The sequence below is a fragment of the Hemiscyllium ocellatum genome, chromosome 35, assembly GCF_020745735.1.
Source record: "Hemiscyllium ocellatum isolate sHemOce1 chromosome 35, sHemOce1.pat.X.cur, whole genome shotgun sequence".
Classification (NCBI taxonomy): Eukaryota; Metazoa; Chordata; class Chondrichthyes; order Orectolobiformes; family Hemiscylliidae; genus Hemiscyllium; species Hemiscyllium ocellatum.
In genome coordinates this window covers 21827672-21848530 of record NC_083435.1, presented here as the reverse complement: position 1 = coordinate 21848530, position 20859 = coordinate 21827672, and the positions used below count along the sequence as shown (strand labels likewise).

Sequence of the window (20859 nt, the reverse complement as noted above, 5' to 3'; positions counted from 1 at the left end):
TATTTGCTTCTTTCAGCGTGGGCGGGAGACAGACCTGACTATGTGCAAAATTATACATATCCATAAGTGAGTCAACCAATATTCCTGTAAATTCTTTATAGAATTCAGCTTGAAAACCATCCGGGCCCGGTGCTTTTCCGCTCTGAAGTTGCCTAATTGCCTCAAGTATTTCTTGGACTGTTAAAGGGGTATTTAGGGCCGACACCTGTTCCGGAGTCAGGCCCGGGAAGGTCAAATTTTTAAAAAATGACTGCATCCTCCTAATCCTATCTTCACAATCCTGCGATCTATATAGTTCAGAATAAAATTTTTTAAAGGTCGCATTGATCTTTTTATGATCATGAGTCGGGGTACCTGTACTTTCCTTGATGGTCGGAATAGTTTGAGGGGCTTTCTTTTTCTTTGCAAGAAATGCTAAGTATCTACCCGGTTTGTCGCCATATTCATATAATCTTTGTTTCGCAAATAATATTTCCCTTTTAGCCGTTTGAGTAAGCGCGGTGTTTAAAGCTGTTCTAAGAGCTGTAATCCTCTGCAATTTTGTGATAGAAGGTCTATCAGCGTATGCTGTTTCGGCTGCTTTTGGGCGAGCTTCGAGCAGACGTTGTTGCTCTCCCTTCATTTTCCTCTGGGTCGCTGAATAGGAGATGATCAAACCTCGTGCATAAGCTTTGATGGTCTCCCACATCATTGACGGATTGCTAGCCGTACCAGTATTAATTTCTAAAAAAGTTTTAAGTTCTTGGGAGAAGTACTTTAAAAATTTGCTATCTTTTATCAGGAAGGGGTCCATACGCCAATGCCGAGCAGATGTCCCATTGTTCTTTACCTTAGTTTCCATGTATACAGCGGCATGGTCAGAGATTGCTATAGTACCTATTTTACAGGTTGCTATAGAGTTTAGAAAAATCGATGGGGCAAAAAACGTATCAATTCTTGTGTGACATTTATGTGGATTAGAGTAGAAAGAAAAATCTCTACCCTGTGGATGGAGACATCTCCATACATTTACCAATCCTAATTCTTTATTCAGGTCCGCCAGTTGTCTAGATCTGGGAGATACTCCAACGGCACTCTTGGGAATCCTGTCTATTTCCGGATCCATAATACAATTAAAGTCTCCCCCTATAATTGTATGATGGGCACCAAAGGCCATCAGTTTTGAAAAAGCTTCCGTTATGAATTTAAAGGGGTGTGCCGGGGGGCAGTATACATTTAAGATCCCATATTCCTCTCCATTTATGAGGGCTTTAATCAAAATATATCGTCCAGATTCGTCTTTTATCTGATTTAGAATTTTCAAAGGGAAGTTCTTCCGGACAAGGATAACGACTCCCCTGCTTTTTGAATTAAAAGAGGAAAAAAAGGCCTGATCAAATCCGCCCTGTCGTAATTTTAAGTGTTCTTTATCCGACAGGTGTGTCTCCTGTAGGAGAGCTATATCAACTCTCTCCTTCTTAAGATTTGATAATATTTTCTTCCTTTTAACTGGCGAATTACTCCCCCTGACATTCCAGGTGCACCATTTAACCGACTGTTCAGCCATAATCATCCGGACAGATCCGAGACCCCTCGGGAGGGGAAACCCTATCTAGAACATCCCGAGCATGGAGCATACAAGATTTACAAAAGTAAAGATTCTCTGAAACACTCAAAACAATATAACAAAAAACTCTTTCTAAGTATAAAAAATATAAAACATTCCGAATTGGAGATTTTCTCCCTTGTTCCCAGGGAGCGTCACTTCCTCTCCCACAGTCCATCTTACCCTCTTCCAACCAGTGCCCCACCCTTGACCCAGGTGTTCCTCAATAAAATGAGGAGAATTCAAATATAATATAAAGCTAGAGTTAACAGTGAACACCCCACCCCCACCCACATCTAAATATATTTGGGAATATTAATACCATATATAACTATAAGATTACAATCTCAACATGTAATACTTAAATATAATAACACAAAATAACAGGGGAAAGAAAAACAACCCCGCTCCTAAAAACAGAAGTAAAATAGAATAAGGTAACCACCTCTCCCCATCAACATTAACCAAACGCCCCAACATATATATATATACATACACACATAGGGGGAAAGATAAGAAAAGATGAAGGGATGTAAACCAAAATAATGGGAAAGGCAGACCAGCGTCCACAATCTCTTACAGTTTATTTAAGAGAGTCCAAGAATTCCTTAGCCTTCTCCGGTGATCCGAAGTTATATATGGATCCTTCGTGGCTAAGGCGTAGCGTCGCTGGATATCGTAAGGAGTACTGGATATTTAAGTCCCTTAAACGCTTCTTCGCCTCATCGAATGCCTTCCTCTTTCGGACCAAAGCTGGGGAGAAGTCCTGGAACAGCATGATCCTGGATCCTTTGTGGGTCATAGCTTGGGGATCTTTTCCCAGATTTCTTGAGGCTTCCAGGAGCATCTGCCTCTCCCTATAGCTCTGCAGCTGGAACAGGACCGGGCGTGGGCGCTGGGTTGAGCCGGGCCCACGTACTGTGACCCGGTAGGCCCATTCTACCCTTACCTGGCCTGATCCATTATGCAGATTTAAAAGTTGTGGCAGCCAATGCTCTAAGAATGCTGTCAGCTGACCTCCCTCTTCCTGCTCGGGCAGGCCCAACAACCGAATATTTTTTCTACGACATCGATTTTCGAGGTCATCAATGTGGTTTTCTAGGTTCTGGACTCGATTCTCGAGAAAACGGATGTGGTCGGCTGTTGATTTTATCCCAGTCTCTGAGGCTGCGGCCTTCGACTCCACCTCTCTGACTCGGCACCCCAATTCCTGAATGTCTCTGCCCTGCTTCTGCAGCTCGGCTGCTTGTGCTTCTCTGCTCTGCCGAGACTCATCGATAAAAGCATCAATCTTCGCCTCCCACCTGGCAAACATCTCCTCAAAGCTCATCTTCATTGGTAAATCTCCTGAAGTAGCTGAAGACACCTTTGTTGCAGCTGAAGAGGGAGAGGGTGGGGGAGGGGTCCCTGCTTTCTTAGAGCCGCCAGTTCCCTTCCCTTTACTCATTTTCCAGCTAGTATTAGACTATTTAAATGTACTAATAGGTAACTATTTAAGGTTAACAACTATTATAAATGGTTTAGTGAGTGTGGTGGGGGTGGATAGCCCACTTTTCCCAAGTTTTGGGTAGAGCACTGTAGACTCAGTCTTGCTGGGTCGCCGCCATCTTGGATCCCCCCCACTTTCATGTTTTTAATTTCTCCCTTTTTATTTTAGCCCACTCAATTCAGTCCTCATGATACCACGAAATAGTTGAGGATGCTGTGCACTGTAAAGACTATAGGTTCAGACTTTGGGTGGCATGGTGCCTCAGTGGTTAGCACTGCTGCCTCATAGCATCAGGGACCCGGATTCGATCCCACCATCAGGCGACTGTCTGTGTAGAATTTGCATGTCGGTGTGGGTTTCCTCCGGGTGCTCCGGTTTCCTCCCCCAGTCCAAAGATAAGCTGGTTAGGTGAGTTGGCCATATTAAATTGCCCATTGTGTTCAGGGATGTACAGGTTAGGTGCATGAGGAATGCAGGGTTATAGGGTGGGGAAGGTGAGTCTGAGTGGGATGCTGTTCAGAGGGTTGGTGTGGACTCAATGGGCTGAATGACCTATTTCCGCACTTTAGGGATTCTATGGTTTTATAAGTTTCGACCAACAATGCTGAAGACATGCTCGAGAACTGACTGCACCATTAGCCAAGCTGTTCCAGTACAACTACAACCCCTGGTGTTGACCCAACAATGTGGAAAATGGTCCTGGTCTCGTCCTGTCTGCGAAAAACAGGACAAATCCAATCCATCCAATTACCACCTCATCATCTACCCTTGATGATCAGCAAAGAGGTAGTAAGGGTCATTGGCAGTGCCAAATAGCACTGGCTGACCTTAGAGATGTTGGTGTAGTGATAACATTTGGAGTGGTGTAGTCCTTTGGAGTCAACTCTGTTGTGACATTTCTGTAACTATCTTTATTTAAGTATAAGATATTAGTTTCAGAGCCAAATTACTCACCTTGAAACTGAAAATGAAGTCCTATCATGTTATTATCACTCTTGCCAAGATGACAGTTTATGAGATTATTAATTCATCCCACCTCGTTGGACACAACCAGGTTGAAATTCCCTCCTCCCCAGTCGGGCGCAGAATATATCATTCCTAGAAACTCTCCTGAATGCATTCGATTAAGCCATTTCCAATACTGCTTTCATCAATTTCATTTATTCAATTTATGTGAAGATTAAAATTATTCAGTTATGGAGTCATAGAGTTATAGCGATGTGCAGCATGGGAACAGACCCTTCGGTCCAACTTGTCCATGTCGACTAAATATCCTAAATTAATCTAGTCCCATTTGTCAGCATTTGGCCCATATCCCTCTAAACCCTTCCACTTCACATACCCATCCAGATGCCTTTGAAAAGTTGAAATTGTTCCAGCTTCCCACTTTTGGAATACTGCCTATAATTCTGATCGCCCTGCTATAGGAAAGATGTTGTGAAACTTGAAAGAGTTCAGAAAAGATTTACAAGGATGTTGCCAGGGTTGGAGGGTTTGAACTATAGGGAGAGGTTGAACAGGCTGGGGCTGTTTTCCCTGGAGCGTCGGAGGCTGAGGGATGACCTTATAGAGGTTTATGAAATCACGAGGGGGATGGATGGGGTGAATAGTCAAGGTCTTTTCCCCAGGGTAGGGGAGTCCAAAACTAAAGGGCATAGGTTTAAGGGGAAAGCAGAAAGATTTAAAAGGGACCTTGAGGCGGCACAGTGGCTCAGTGGTTAGCACTGCTGCCTCACAGCACCAAGGTCCCAGGTTCGATTCCAGCCTCAGGCGACTGTCTGTGTGGAGTTTGCACATTCTCCCCGTGTCTGTGTGGGTTTCCTCCGGGTGCTCCGGTTTCCTCCCACAGTCCAAAGATGTGCAGGTTAGGGGTGAATTGGCCATAATAAGTTGCCCGTAGGTTAGGTGCGTTAGTCAGAGGGAAATGAGTCTGGGTAGGTTACTCTTCGGAGGGCTGGTGTGGAAGTGTTGGGCTGAAGGGCCTGTTTCCACACTGTAGGGAATCTAATCTAATCTAAGGGACAACCTTGTGCTTATGTATGAGCTGCCGGCCTCACCAATGTCCGGTACTGCCGCAATATGACTTCCCAACTCCTGTTCTCAATGCACTAAGCCAATAAAGGCAAGCATACCAAAAACCTTCTTCACTTCTAGTCTATTTGCGACTGCACTTTCAAATTATTGATGTTCCTTTCTCACGAGCTTTTGTTATTTATTAATTTATATTCTGTCCTACATAGTATCATAGATTAGATTACTTACAGTGTGGAAACAGGCTCTTCGAACAAGCAAGTCCACACCAACCCTCCGAAAAGCAACTCACCCAGACTCATTCCCCTACATTTATCCCTTCACCTAACACTATGGGCAATTTAGCATGGCCAATTCACCTAACCAGCACATGTTTGGACTGTGGGAGGAAACTGGAGCACCCGGAGGAAACCCACGCAGACACGGGGAGAATGTGCAAACTCCACACAGACAGTTGCCTGAGGCGGTAATTGAACACGAGTCTGTGGTGATGTGAGGCAGCGGTGCTAACCACTGTGCCACCGTGCCGCCCGCAAGTTAGAGGTCAGAATCAGTATTGCCAAATAAGGCTTTTTTTGTTTGCTACTTCCGATCTGTCTCTCCCAAACTGATTTGATACCTCTTTTATCAGAGCCACAGTAAATTATCATTGCCATATTTAAAACGTCCTGCATTGACAGTGCTACTCTCACTAGCCTCAGGAGCTTGCAACTGTAAAGCTTCATAGAGGGCCATGACATGGTGTGCCAAGCCCTAGCCAATTCCTACAATCTGACCCGACACCTCTTTCTGTTCCAGCATTGTTGATGAATATTGGTATCCATGGAAACAAGCTAACTCAGAATAGCACACTATTCCCCCAAATAGCCTTTATTGTGATGTCGGTCAATTCTGGGACCAAACAAGACAAACATCTAATCTGGTGAGCCAGAGGTTTGGAGGTCAGGCAGATGCTGGAACTTGTGTAGTGGCAGTGAGACGACTGGGGGCAGGGTGAGACAGTACTTGGAGCTGGGAGCTGGGAGCTGAGAGCGAGTATCGGGAGCTGGGAGACAGAGTACCAGGAGGTGGGGGGGAGAGAGCATTGGAACTGGGAGCTCATGGAATGTGAGTGGGTGATGTGTGAGTACTGGAAGCTGGGGTAGAAAGCATTGGAATTGAGAGGGAGAGGCTCATTTCTGTCTTATTTAGGCAAACTCCCCAATCACTTGTAGTACAGAAAATTAGTAAACTATAAATAGGTTATTTATTTGCATATTAGAATCAGTTTGGACATGCCACAGAAGAACTCAACAAGGAATATTGCGTGCAATTCTGGTCTCCTTCCTATCGGAAAGATGTTGTGAAACTTGAAAGGGTTCAGAAAAGATTTACAAGGATGTTGCCAGTTTGGAGGATTTGAGCTACAGGGAGAGGCTGAACAGACTGGGGCTGTTTTTCCTGAAGCGTCGGAGGCTGAGGGGTGACCTTATAGAGATTTATAAAATCATGGATAGGATAAATAGACAAAGTCTTTTCCCAGGGGTGGGGGAATCTGGAATGAGATGGCATAGGTTCAGAGTGAGAGGGGCAAGATATAAAAGAGACCAAAGGGGCAACTTTTTCACACGAAGGGTGGTGCGTGTATGGAATGAGCTGACAGAGGATGTGGTGGAGGCTGGTACAATTGCAACATTTAAAAGGCATCTGGATGGGTACATGGATAGGAAGGGTTTAGTGGGATATGGGCCAAGTGCTGGCAAATGGGGTGAGATTAGGTTAGGATATCTGGTCGGCATGGATGAGTTGGACCGAAGGCTCTGTATCTATGCTGTACATCTCTATGACTCTATGGCTTTAAATGGACATACTCTAGGATTTCTCTCTCTCCCTGTCTCTCTCACACACACACACACTAACACAAAAGTGCAACCTGCTGGCCACAAGCTGCTTTACATCCCCAAGAGATAATGATATATAATTTGCACATTCGCTTAAATTGATATCACAGCAGCTGACAGCAGGGAATGAGAGTCTGTGCTGTGGGATATAGGGCTGACAACCGGGAGCTGAGAGATTCATGAGAGCTTGGCAGTAAGGACGAGGAACTGAATGTACTTTGAGCAATTGGCTCCGACAGGGGAGGGTGTGTGGATGCCAGTAATAGTTACAAGGAGACTAGCCTGGATTCCAGGAGACCATTTGCACTGCACAGGGGAGTCATTGTGGGGGAAGGCTTGAGGCCATGGTGAGAATGTGGGCAGCAGGAGAGAAAGAGGGAGGCCTGAGTTAGTGATTGAAATGTGTAGTGTGTGTGTTTAAATATATGTTTGTGTTGTGTGTTGTATGTGTGCGTCTTTGTGTGTGTTGTGAGGTATGTTTGTCTGTGTTGTCTGTATGTGTGTGTGTCTGTATTGTGAGTTGTGTGTGTGTGAGTATGTCTGAAAGGGCATGCATGTGTGTGTGTGTGTGTGTGCTATGAGGTGTGTACCTGTGTCTTGTGTGTGTCTGTCTGTGTGCGAGTGTTGTGAGGTGTGTGAGGTGTGTTTGTCTGTGTCGTGTGTGTGTAGCTGTGTGCAGGGGTGTGTGTGTGTGTATGCACGTGTCTGTGTGATTGTCTGTGTATGTGTTGTGAAGAGTGTGTTTGTGAGTATTGTGCACGTAAATATATGTCTGTGTTGTGTGTTGTATTTGTATGTGTCTGACATGAGTTTGTGTGTGTGTGTGTGTGTGTGTGTGTGTGTTATGAGGTATGTGTGTGTATGTGTGTGTATTGTTCGGACACACTACCTTCCCACTCCTACTTCCCCTTCCCTGAGCTCTGACCAGAAACCCTTTCCCCTTCTCCTCCTCAGACTCGCGATGGAGTGGAAAAGCGTGAAGATTCCCCCGGCATCCATCGGGCCCAAAGCCTGGCGGGACAGGGCCATCAAAGCGGTGGGGCTGGCTGAGGCCGCCATCGAGATCACGGCCCACCGCTACCAGGACACCCCGTTCCGCTCGGCCACCCTGTTCGAGAACCAGGCCCGACGCCTGGCCAGGAGGAAGGGCTGCAAGTACCTGCCTGGGGCGCTGTCGGAGAACCCCGAGTCACTGGAGAAGTTCAAGTCCCGCCAGCAGAGGATGCAGCAGGAGAGGGAGGCCCTGGAGGAGGCCAAGAAGAATGTGTGCAGCGTGACGGCCTCCACCGAAGACCCGAGCAGCGACATCCTCTACAAGGTGCCCGAGGGCAAGGACACGGGCTGGGGCTTCAAGCTGGAGATGGAGCTGCTGCCCTTCCTGCGGGACCTGTGCGCCATGCAGAGCAATGAGCAGATCGGCAGCTACATGCTGCAGACCCGCTCGGTCATCGGCCACCTCCTGGACCAGATCAACCGCGTCAACAGCGAGATCTTCCGGCTGAAGGAGACCCGGGACAAGCTGCGGCTGGCCCTGGCGGACATCCGCAAGGGCCTGGTCCTCAACCGCATGACCAACGAGATGCGCAAGATGCGGCCGGCCTTGGAACGGGTGAGTGGGTTCCGCCGGTCACCGCACTCCGCTTGGGACACAGCTCCCTACTTTCCCTTCCCCTCCCCACTTCCCCCGCCCCTCTCCTGCCCATCCCCAATCCTTCCCCCACCCCACTCCTCCCCTCCACTCCCCCCCTTCCCCTCACTCCTGCCCTCCCCACTCCCTCCCACAATCATCCCCCCCACCCCCCACACTTCCCCCCCCACCGTCCCACGCCTCTTACAATCCTCCACTCCCCCACTCCTCCCCACTCCCAACCCCACAATCTTCCCCCTCCCCTTCCCCCCACCGCCCCACTACTTCCCCCCAGCCCCAATCCCTCCCACTCCCCCACTCCTCCCCCCCACTCGACCCCACCCCCAATCCTCCCCCTTCCTCACCCCCCCCCACCGCCCACTCCTCTCCTCACCCCCAGGCCTTCCCCCCCACCCCCACTCTACCCCCCTCCTCCACTCCTCCCCCAATCCCCACTCCTCCCTTCCTCCCTCCCACTCCTCCCCCAACCTTCCACTCCTCCCAACAACCCTCCAATCCTCCCCCCACCCCTCCACTCCTCCCCCCCCCACCATAGCAGGGCGAACAGAGCTGTACACAAGACTCCAAAGGTGGCCTCACCAACCTCCTGTGCAAACCCAACATGACGTCGGAACCTGCCCAAGGCCGTACATCTCCACTTGCACACCGTAGCTTCCTGACCAACATTCTGATCCCGGCTCCACCCACATTTACTTTTCAGAGCTCCTACCCTTCGTCGCAGTGATCAACCGATTCTGTCCAGTTAGGGGACCTCCCTTTGACCATGCCAGGACAGCCCAGAATCACTGAAGGATTACCGTACAGAAGAAGGCCACTCAGCACCCACCTTGCCTGCACCGGCTGTATTATCCAGCCCAGCTTTATTCTCCAGTGCCAATCGGCTGCCCTTTCCCGTATCTTGCAAACCATTACTGTCCAAAACAAAATCCCTCTTGCATAGCTGAGTGGAACCTGCCTCCAACAAGTTTCCATTGAAACCCTCCTCACGACTCACTGCGTGCGAGTTGTGATTCTTAGACTCCCTGTTGCCAAGTAGCCCCTTTGTGATCGGCAAGATCCCACCAATGGCGAAGCACAGATGTCCTGTATCCAAGTAGTGTTGGTTGAGAGGTATGTTTTGGCATAAGACACTGGAGTTGCGTAGCCTCACCTGCGAGGGGTCCTGAAGGAATCGATTGATACTTGACATCGTAGAATCCCCCACAGTGTGGAGGTGGGCCATTTGGACCATCGAGTCTATACAAGCCCTCTGAAGAGGCCCCCTCCCCTCAGGCCCCACCCCGATCCTGCATGTCCCATGGCTAACCCATGTCACTTGCACATCTTTGGATGCTTGTGAGGAAAGCAGAGCAGTGGGAGGAGATCCACACAGACATAGTGTGTAAACTCAACACAGGTAGTTGCTTGGGGGTGGAATCGAACCCGGCTCCCTGGTGCTGTGAGGCAGCAGTGCTAACCACTGAGCCAGCATGCTAACATCTGTGCACCCATAGAAAATACTCTCATAGCTGCTCTGTGAACCGCACCCACTCCCCCCCACCTGTCTGTTTCGGGATGGCTAGCTCTGGGTAGAGATGTGTCTATGAGAGTCGGGCAGTCTGCTGGTAGCAGGTACCAAGATCTGTGCTGACCATATCCTCCTGTGTGCGGAGGGAATAGTTATTGTGTTTAACGAGGGGAACGGTTGAGGTAAACTCAGCAAGTTTATTTTGTCAGATAAGCACAGGAGGGATCTAGAAATGGAAGCAGATCCTGAGAGGGTGATATGCTATAGTGGAGGAGGAGGGTTGTGGGGAGCAACGGGCTGAATTATCATCTTAAACACATCAGTTGGATAGGAGTTCCTCATATTTTGAGGAGGGGGGGGAGCAGGGAAAGGGACAAGAACTGATTCCTTAATATTAAGGGGAGAGTGAGGCACTGGCCTCCTTATTATTGAGGTGAGAGAATGAGATGCTGATCCCATTAATATTGGGGGGGAGGGGGTGGTGGGTGCAGAGAGGCACTGACCCATTTGATAATGGCGGGAGGAATAGAGAGAGAGGGAGAGGTGTTGATCCCTTTAATATCAGGGGGGAAGAGAGAGTGGGAGATGCTGATCCCTTTAATATTGGTGGGGGAGAGAGAGAGAGAGAGAGAGAGAGGTGCTGACCTCTTTAATATAGAGGGGATAGAGAGAGAGAGAGAGAGGCACTGACCCCTTTAATAATGGTGGGAGGAATAGAGAGAGAGTGGGAGGTGCTGATCCCTTTAATATTGGGGGTGGGGAGAGAGAGAAAGGTGCTGAGCTCTTTAATATCGAGGGGGCAGATAGAAACAGTGCTGATCCCTTTAAAATCTAGGGGGAAAAAGAGAGAGGGAAGTGCTGATCCCTTTAATATTGAGGGGGGAAGAGAGAGAGAGAGAGAGGGGGAGGTGGTGATTTCTTTAAAATCTAGGGGGGAAGAGAGACAGAGAGAGATAGAGGTGCTGACCCCTTTAATATCGAGGGACGGGGAGAGAGAGGTGCTGATCCCTTTAATAACTAGGGTGCACAGAGGGAGAGAGGTGCTGACCTCTTTAATATCAGGGGGGAGGGCGGAGAGAGAGAGAGAGAGAGAGGTGCTGATTCCTTTAAAATTGAGATGGGGGAGGGCAGAGAGAGGAGCTGATCCCTTTAATGTTGAAAGGAGTGGGGCAGTGATCCCTTGAACAATGCGAGGAGGGAAGGAGACAGGAGGTTTGCAAAGATGCCAGAAGTTTTCACTCCTGTGTTGTACCCTCGGTTCTTGTTTGCTACACTCACCTGGCGACAGAAAGTTAAAAATCACACAACACCAGGTTACAGTCCAACAGGTTTATTTGGAAGCACTAGCTTTCGGAGCACTGCTTCTTCATCAGGTGATTGTGGAGTATAAGATTGTAAGACACAGAATTTATAGCAAAGGTTTACAGTGTGATGCAACTGGAATTATACATTGAAAAAGACCTGGATTGTTTGTTAAGTCTCTCACCTTTTAGAATTACCATGTTGGTTTCAGTTCTTTCACATGTAAATCACAAGACATTTTTTAAAAGTTACATTCTCAAGTGCACTTTAACAATTGGTGCCCAGTTAAGGGATTGAAGGTGTTAACTCCCCGTGAGGCTATCTGTGCCACAATGGTCAGACTGATTCTAATCTTAAAAGAAAGCGATTGACAGAATCTTACATGGCTTCACCTGGCTGTGTCCTGGTCTGTGCAGGAGCCCGATGGAGCTGATTTACTGATTGGCCTGGAGAAGAAACATCTGTCCGAGATTAAACCGAACTTGGAGGAGCCTCTGCACACGATCAAGGACATGCTTCAGGTTAGCAGCTGGGAGGGTCAGTCAGGGTGGCCTGTTGACAGAAGCCTGTGTTCCTGGTTTTATCATTTCACCCCGGCTGCCTGCAATCCCCCTCGTTTTACATCACCATCCACATGTTCACTGGCCGACTGTCTCTCGGTGAAGGTCACCCTTGTCTGGTGCTGACAGGCCACTGACCCTGCTGTGATTGACTCCCTACCTCACCCGCAACACGCAAGTTGTGTAGACCTGTCCAGAGGCAGGTTCGTTACCAACACAGGAGAGCCTCTACACGCCAATCCCTCCAATGGTTCTTCCAAAAGAAATATCAGGGACAGCACGGGGTTAGATACAGAGTAAAGCTCTCTCTACACTGTCCCCATCAAACACTCCCAGGACAGGGACAGCACAGTGTTAGATACAGAGTAAAGCTCTCTCTACACTGTCCCCATCAAACACCCCCAGGACAGGGACAGCACAGGGTTAGATACAAAGTAAAGCTCACTCTACACTGTCCCCTTCAAACACTCCCAGGACAGGGACAGCACAGGGTTAGATACAGAGTAAAGCTCTCTCTACACTGTCCCCATCAAACACTCCCAGGGCTGGGACAGCATGGGGTTAGATACAGGGTAAAGCTCTCTCTACACTGTCCTCCATCAAACACTCCCAGGGCAGGGACAGCATGGGGTTAGATACAGAGTAAAACTCCCTCCACTGTCCCCATCAAACACTCCCAGGACGCGGACAGCACGGGGTTAGATACAGAGTAAAACTCCCTCCACTGTCCCCATCAAACACTCCCGGGACGCGGACAGCACGGGGTTAGATACAGAAACAAAAATATTGCACAGAAACAAAGTCAGTTTAGATCGGCAAACTGTACCACTTGTGATATTTGCTGATCTGAATTGAACTTCTAGTGGAGTTAGTGTAGAGTGTTTGATAAGGCAGTATTTTAGGTGTTATTATTTTAGGAACTTCCAGTAGCTGCTCACTAATGTTTCACAGACCATACCAACAGGCTGGAATTGTGACCTCGAGTGAGGGACAAATATGGATCTGGACACTGGGGTGGTCTTCCTTGCTTCTCTCTGAAGTAAAGGTTCACCCAAGACCTGGGACTGAGGTTTAGTATTTCACCCTCAGTCAATACAGCACTGCCCTTGTGATGTCAAATGCAAGTGCTCAGTTTCCTGGCATGGGGACTTGTATTCGTCAGCTTGCAGTCTAGAGGGGAGAGAGTGGAACAGGCAATTGGCCACTGTCTCCTGGTGATGTTGTCAGAGAGGTCAGCACTCTCTATATGGCATGGCATAACGTACATCTGTCAATAAAGAGCACCATATCCATAACTTATTGTGATCAATACTGCAGTCTGTTGGTTAGATTTGACAAAAACCTGAATGACCTGCCAGAGGAAATTGTGGAGGCTGGTACAATGATGTCGATAGAAAGGCATCCGCATGAGTACATGAATAGGAAGGGTTTAGAGGGATATGGACCAAATGCTGGTAAATGAGACTCGGTCAGTTTAGGATATCTGGTCGGCAATTTCCCATGGCCAATTCACCTGACCCGCACATCTTTGGACTGTGGGAGGAAACCGGAGCACCCGGAGGAAACCCACGCAGACACGGGTAGAACGTGCAAACTCCACACAGTCAGTCGCCTGAGGCGGGAAATGAACCCGGGTCTCAGGCGCTGTGAGGCAGCAGTGCTAACCACTGTGCCACCGTGCCGCCCTAAGGGTGCCCCTACCTTGGGGCATGAAGATTTTGATTTCAGGATAAAATAGTCCTCAGGGCCTTGCTCGTGGCTATAACCACAATGAAATGACAGCAAACGTGTGCCACATTGTGGAGGTAGCAAGTAGTGAAACTTTTCTAGTCATCCAGGCTCTTGTGATGGTATCTGTCTGTAATCCTCTCTCAGAAACTGGATGCTGCTCGGATAAAGTTGCAAGAATGCTACAAAGAGCGGATGCTGGTCATTGATCTGGTCCCTCAGTTACTGAGCCAGACCACCAAAGAAGCCAGAACAGATTGTCTGACTCCGAGAATAACCAAAGCACTATCAGAAGTCAGGGACGTTAACTTGATGCCCTCACCAACACCAGTTGGCCCATACACCTACGGTAAGGCGAGAAAGAGTCACACAGTACAGGGAGCATCCAGTACAGTGCTGGAGACACCTGCCCATGTGGACAGGCCTTTATCACAGCGTCAGGAATAACAGTCCACATGGGGAGACACATATCACAGTGTCAGGAGTAACTGTCCACATGGGGAGGCCTGTATCACACCGTCAGGCGAACCACTCTATAGAGAGGGCTGTATTCCACAGTAGTGTCAGGCTCAGAGGCAAGGATGCTACTGGGAGAGGGAACGGCCTAGTGGTATCATTGCTCGACTATAAATCCGCAGAACCAAGAAATGTTCGGGGGGCGGGGGGGGGGAGCTGTGTTTGAATCCTCCACCATGCAGGTGGGGGAATTTGAATTCAATAACAATCTGGATGCCATGATGCCATTGTTGATTGTCAGAAAAATAAATCATCTGGTTCACTATTGTCCTTGAGGGAAGGAAAACTGCTGTCCTTACCTGGTCTGGCCCACATATATCTGCAGAGCCACAGCAGTGAGGTCGATTCTCATATGTCCTTGGGGAGGAGTAATGAATGCTGGCTTAGCCGGTGAAATCTCTCCACAAAGGCTGGTATTCTGTCACATTTTATTTACACATGGAGAGTCTTTAGCACTGATCCATCTCCCTCAGAGTGAGCAGGGTGCCTGACACCCTGTTCTTATCTGTTAGCCAGGGTTCCCAGATTGGACCAGTTAATATCCCCAATCAGGGAACTCCTGTGATGTTCTCCTGAATGACCCCATGACAATCAGTATAGCCAGCAGCAGCCATATCCTGCGAATGAATACATATGAAACACTGCTAAAATTGCCAGGGATAAATGACTGGACCAAGTGTATAACCATGTCATTACAGAGTACACTATTATGGTTGTGTTGCTGTGCTTAGCGATGTGATTAAATGAATGGTGCTGTCAGCCCTGGTTCTTGGAACCTGCATTGAGGTGAAGGATAGTGACCATCCTGAAAAACCCCAAACAATGCTCACTCGTGTATCTGGATACATTGCTATCTGAAACGTGCTAGTAAAGACCAAATCTCATCCCGTTACCAGCTTGCGATAATGCGATGAATAATGCAAAAAGTGTCATTGTCCAGTCCAGGAATGTACGGGAGAAGAGCGACAAGTTAATAGAGGACTCAGTTGTGGTCATCAAAGGGGCACAGAAATCAGTCAACGATGGGCTTACTCAGAAGATGGCAGAGAGTGTGGCCATGACGGTAAGAACCAGTCACCCGAGAACATGCATGCAGCTGTTTTTGTGACATCTGTGCTTAACTTCCCTCCCCTCCCTCTTTAGTTTGTGCACCCTTGTCAGCTTTTCCCAACCCTGCCTTCTGAAAAGTGATGACCCATCTTTTGGGTATTTGCCAGCCTCGACTGGTTGGGATGTCGAAATTTCTTTGATGGATGTGGGTGGCACGGTGACTCAGGGTGGCACAATGGCTCAGTGGTTAGCACTGCTGCCTCATGGTGCCAAGGGACCTGGATTCAATTCCAGCCTTGGGTGACTGTCTGTGTTAAGTTTGCGTATTCTCCCCGTGTCTGTGTGGGTTTTGTTCACAGTCCATAGATGTGCAGGTTTGTTGGGTTGACCATACTACATTGCCCCTTAGAGTCCTTAGATGTGCAGGCTAGGTGGATTAATACAGCAGTGAAATAATGGCCAGTACTGAACTTAATTAAATCAAAATATTGCACAGAAACAAAGTCAGTTTAGATCGGCAAACTGTACCACTTGTGATATTTGCTGATCTGAATTGAACTTCTAGTGGAGTTAGTGTAGAGTGTTTGATAAGGCAGTATTCCAGATTTTATTATTTTAGGAACTTCCAGTAGCTGCTCACTAATGTTTCACAGACCATACTAACAGGCTGGAATTGTGACCCTGAGTGAGGGACAAATATGGATCTGGACACTGGGGTGGTCTTCCTTGCTTCTCTCTGAAGTAAAGGTTCACCCAAGACCTGGGACTGAGGTTTAGTATTTCACCCTCAGTCAGTACAGCACTGCCCTTGTGATGTCAAATGCAAGTGCTCAGTTTCCTGGCATGGGGACTTGTATTCGTCAGCTTGCAGTCTAGAGGGGAGAGGGTGGAACAGGCAATTGGCCACTGTCTCCTGGTGATGTTGTCAGAGAGGTCAGCACTCTCTACATGGCATGGCATAACGTACATCTGTCAATAAAGAGCACCATATCCATAACTTATTGTTATCAATACTGAAGTCTATTGGTTAGCTTAGACCAAAACCTGAATGACCTGCCAGAGGAAATTGTGGAGGCTGGTACAATGATGTCGATAGAAAGGCATCCGCATGAGTACATGAATAGGAAGGGTTTAGAGGGATATGGACCAAATGCTGGCAAATGAGATTTAGTCAGTTTAGGATATCTGGTCGGCGTGGATGAGTTGGACCGAAGGGTCTGTGTCTATGCCACCCATCTCCATGAGGTGCAGAGTTGAGAGCAGAACTAAAGATTGTAACGATTTGGAGGTTTGGGGTTGGGGGGGTGGGGGTGGGGGGGGGAGGGGGGGGGATGGGGTTTGGTGGAGTGTGCACTGGCTAACCCATGTTGGTTTCGGGTTTTCCCTCTCTTTCAGCAACACATGGAGGTCAGCTCTGGGGAAACACGAGCTGCCCTTAATCGCACGCAGCGCTGGTATGATGACATGGAATTGGCGAGTGGTGTCGTTCTGGTACGTGGGGAGCCATGCCAGGAGGGGGTTCAGGTTGAGATGGTTGATGGGGGGGGGCGGGGGTGGAGAGCTGGAGAATGAGGGAGTGGATCCAACCCACAGAGGGCACCATGATCCTGGGTGACTCTGCTCAGCGAGCCAACCCACCATCACCCTCTCCAAATGACCTCTGAGACCCTTCCAATGGTCAAATTGCCTACCCTCTTAAAAACACAGGGGTATTGTTACTCCTCGCACACCTTTTACGACACAGCTTGCACGGAGATGTCCGTTATTGAGCACAGATTGCAGACTGCCATTCACATTGCCTCCTGACCTGGGTGATGTCCCTTCGGAAAGAGGCCCTCTTTCTGGGTGAGTGTTAGTGGCTCAACTCCACCCTGATCCTACTCCCCTCCCTCTTGATGTTCACCGTGCAAGTACTTTCCTGTTAGGTCTCTGGAATTTCATTGTACTTTGTGGTTAAGTACTCACTCGCTGAGCACGAGTCTCCAGCAGATATATTGCCCATCCCAGAGTGCCATTGAGAAGGTGGTGGTGAGCTGCCGTATTGAACCGCTGCAGTCAGTGGGGTGCAGGCATATCACCCTCCCCCCCCCCACCCACCCACCCACCACTGACACCATCAATGCCGTGAGGGAAGGGAGTTTCCAGATTATGACCCAGTCTCTTAAATGTGATATCGGGGTAGGTGACCTCAATTGACGGGATGATGCCAACAGCGCAGGTTCTTTTCCTGTGCTGGCTAATGCCACCGCCATGACGGTCTCCCCATCTTAAACTTCCCCCTTGCCTGAGGCATAGTGACCCTCAAGTGAAGCCGTCACCAGTCATTGATCTTTCTCTCCCTCTATATACTCACTCTCACTCACTCTTTCGTTCTCTCTGATGGGAGAGCGGCCCTATGGGACTACAGCTGCGGCACGGTGGCTCAGTAGTTAGCCTCACAGCACCAGGGACCTGGGATCGATTCCACCCGCGGACAACTGGCTGGGTGAAATCTGCACGTTCTCCCCATGTCTGTGCGCGATTCCTCCTGCTCTGGTTTCCTCTCACAATCTAAAGACATGCAAGTTAGGTGGATTGGCCCATGCTAATTTGTCCTGTAGTGTCCAGGATGTGCATGCTTAGGGGGAGGGGGTTAGCTATGGGAAACGCAGGGTTATGGGGTGACTCTTCGGAGGTTCAGTACGGACTTGATGGGCGAAGGGCCTGCTTCCACGCTGTAGGGATTCTATTCCACCTTAGCAACGTTTACATTTATGATAGTTCCGAAGTGTGCAAATTTGGTTCTAAGTTGGTCCAAAGATTGGTAATTCTGAATTAGTGGTGCTGGAAGAGCACAGCAGTTCAGGCAGTATCCAAGGAGCAGTAAAATCAATGTTTTGGGCAAAAGCCCTTCATCAGGGATAAAAGCAGAGAGCCTGAAGCGTGGAGAGATAAGTTAGAGGAGGGTGGGGATGGGAGAAAGTAGCATAGAGTACAGTGGGTGAGTGGGGGAGGGGATGAGGTTGATAGGTCAGGGAGGAGAGGGTGGAGTGGATAGGTGGAAAAGGAGATAGACAGGTAGGACAAGTCATGGGGACAGTGCTGAGCTGGAAGTTTGGAACTAGGGTGAGGTGGGGGAAGGGGAAATAAGGAAACTGTTGAAGTCCACATTGATGCCCTGGGGTTGAAGCGTTCCGAGGCAGAAGATGAGGCGTTCTTCCTCCAGGCGTCTGGTGGTGAGGGAGCGGTGGTGAAGGAGGCCCAGGACCTCCATGTCCTCGGCAGAGTGGGAGGGGGAGTTGAAATGTTGGGCCACGGGGCGGTGTGGTTGATTGGTGCGGGTGTCCCGGAGATGTTCCCTAAAGCTCTCTGCTAGGAGGCGCCCAGTCTCCCCAATGTAGAGGAGACTGCATCGGGAGCAACGGATACAATAAATGATATTAGTGGATGTGCAGGTAAAACTTTGATGGATGTGGAAGGCTCCTTTAGGGCCTTGGATAGGGGTGAGGGAGGAGGTGTGGGCACAGGTTTTACAGTTCCTGCGGTGGCAGGGGAAGGTGCCAGGATGGGAGGGTGGGTTGTGGGGGGGCGTGGACCTGACCAGTTAGTCACGGAGGGAACGGTCTTTGCGGAAGGGGAGGGAAATATATCCCTGGTGGTGGGGTCTTTTTGGAGGTGGCGGAAATGTCGGCGGATGATTGGTAACACAAGCCATGCGTTGGCTGACTTCACTCCTAGCTAACTCTTTAAGAGGGTGCTTGTTTTTGTTCACTTTGTTCACCAGGGTCCAGTGGACAGCAGGCACCTAATGCTGCGTGAGCGGCTGGACCGACCTTTGGTGAAGGTTTACCAGCGTCATCCGGCGACCCAACTTCCTGAGGCAGCAACTCTTGTCAAGGTGGTTACGCAGATAAGTCTATTTCTTTCTTGCAAAGAGCGAAATGGGTGCAGGATCAACTGAGTACTTCCAAAATGTGGGATTGTTGCACTTTACTTTCAATAGCGGAACATTTGAAATCGAGGACACTCAAGGCGGGGGGCCAGAATTGGAGGATGGCAGATACCTCAAGAGGATTGTGGGGCTCAAGGAGATTACAGCTCGTGAGAATTTTCGGACTGAGGTGCAACTGAGAGTTCAGAGCAACCTCACGCTCATGGAGGGGAGGGGTGAGGAGGTCCATTCATTATTTTCAATGAGAACTCGAACCCAGGCTGCACTTTCAAAAACTGCATTGATACGTGACCAGTGCATGGTGAAACTGCAACCTTGGTGTTCCCATGTATGTGCCTCCCATGTCCCTTCAGGTGATGAGAGGTGGTGGGTTTGGAAGGTATTAAAGGATCTCAAGCAGGGAGATGGGAGTTGTGGTATGGAATTGCCACCGTGGGTGTGAAGCAGAACTGAAGGGGCTGAATGGCCACCCCCCCCCCCCTTTCCTCTTCCTATTCTCGAGCAGTAACGTCAAAAATGGAACGTCCTGCCGGTAACAGCAGCAGAACTGTCTTGGCTTCTTTTTAAAACAACCTCAATCAAGAATTGAAACAGAAATGGTGGGGCAGGGGATGCACTAAAAAGGTGGAGCTGATACCAAACTCTTCTGGAAAGCTAGCCTATAAAGATCTGGAGATCAAGTTTCCCTTTCCCACCATTAGTTTTAGTGTTCTGTGAGTAACAGTGCCCTTAGCTTGACTCTGTGAGATTCTGGACTCTCAAAGGGTACGTGTCAATCGTTCTGAGAGTGCATTTAGCATCCTGTCATCTGAGGCACGGAAACAGACTCTTTGGTCTAACTCATCCATGCCGAACAGGTATTCTAAACGGAACTGGTCCCATTTGCCTGCATTTGGCCTTTATCCCTCTGTACTTTTCCCATCTATAGACCTGTCTAAATGTCTTTTCAATGTTGTGATCATACTCACCTCCACCACCTTCTCTGGCAGCTTGTTCCATACACGCATCACCCTCTGTGTGGAAAATATTGCTCCTCTAGGTCCCTTTTAAATCTTTCCCCTCTCACCTTAAACCTATGCACCCCTGCTTTTGGACTCCTCTACCTTGGGGAAGGATTTTGGCTGTTCACCCTACCTATGTCCCTAATGAGTTTATAAACCTCTACAAGGTCACTCCTCAGCCTCTGACCCTTCAGCGACAAAAGTCCCAGCCCATCCAGCCTCTCCTTACAAGTCAAACGCTCCAGTCTTGCTAACCCACACCCTTTCCACTTTAATAACATCCAAAAGAATCCCACTTGGGTTAATTCCTAGGCTTGAAAAGCCCAGTAGCTCGTTTAAACTTTTCAAGAAGAGTAATTACACCACAAATCGGAAAGCTAGAAATCCGGATTGAAAACGGAAAATGCAGGAAATATCCAGCAGGTTGTGACAGTGTTTGCTGAGAGACAGGGCGAGAGAACCAGAGTTAATGCTTCAGGCTTGACCTTTCAGGACAGGGAGAATTTTAAGATTCCATGCTGTGTGACTCTAAGTCATTAATTCCTACTGGCGGGGAGGGTAGGGACAAAAACAAAGGGAAAGATCATCAACAGGGCAAAAGACATGAGAGATTAAATGATGGAAAAGTTCA

The 20859-nt window shown here is 48.7% G+C and overlaps 1 protein-coding gene across 1 annotated transcript; it reads left to right on the top strand.

Annotated features, from left to right (window-relative positions):
• The first annotated feature begins 7944 nt into the window (after positions 1-7944).
• LOC132832559 (tektin-like protein 1) lies at positions 7945-17550 on the top strand. The gene is made up of 6 exons (XM_060850650.1): positions 7945-8594; positions 11859-11963; positions 13878-14079; positions 15143-15309; positions 16692-16787; positions 17479-17550. Exons 1-6 carry the CDS (start codon positions 7947-7949, stop codon positions 17548-17550), a joined length of 1290 nt encoding a protein of 429 aa, XP_060706633.1. The 5' UTR covers positions 7945-7946.
• The last annotated feature ends 3309 nt before the right edge of the window (positions 17551-20859 follow it).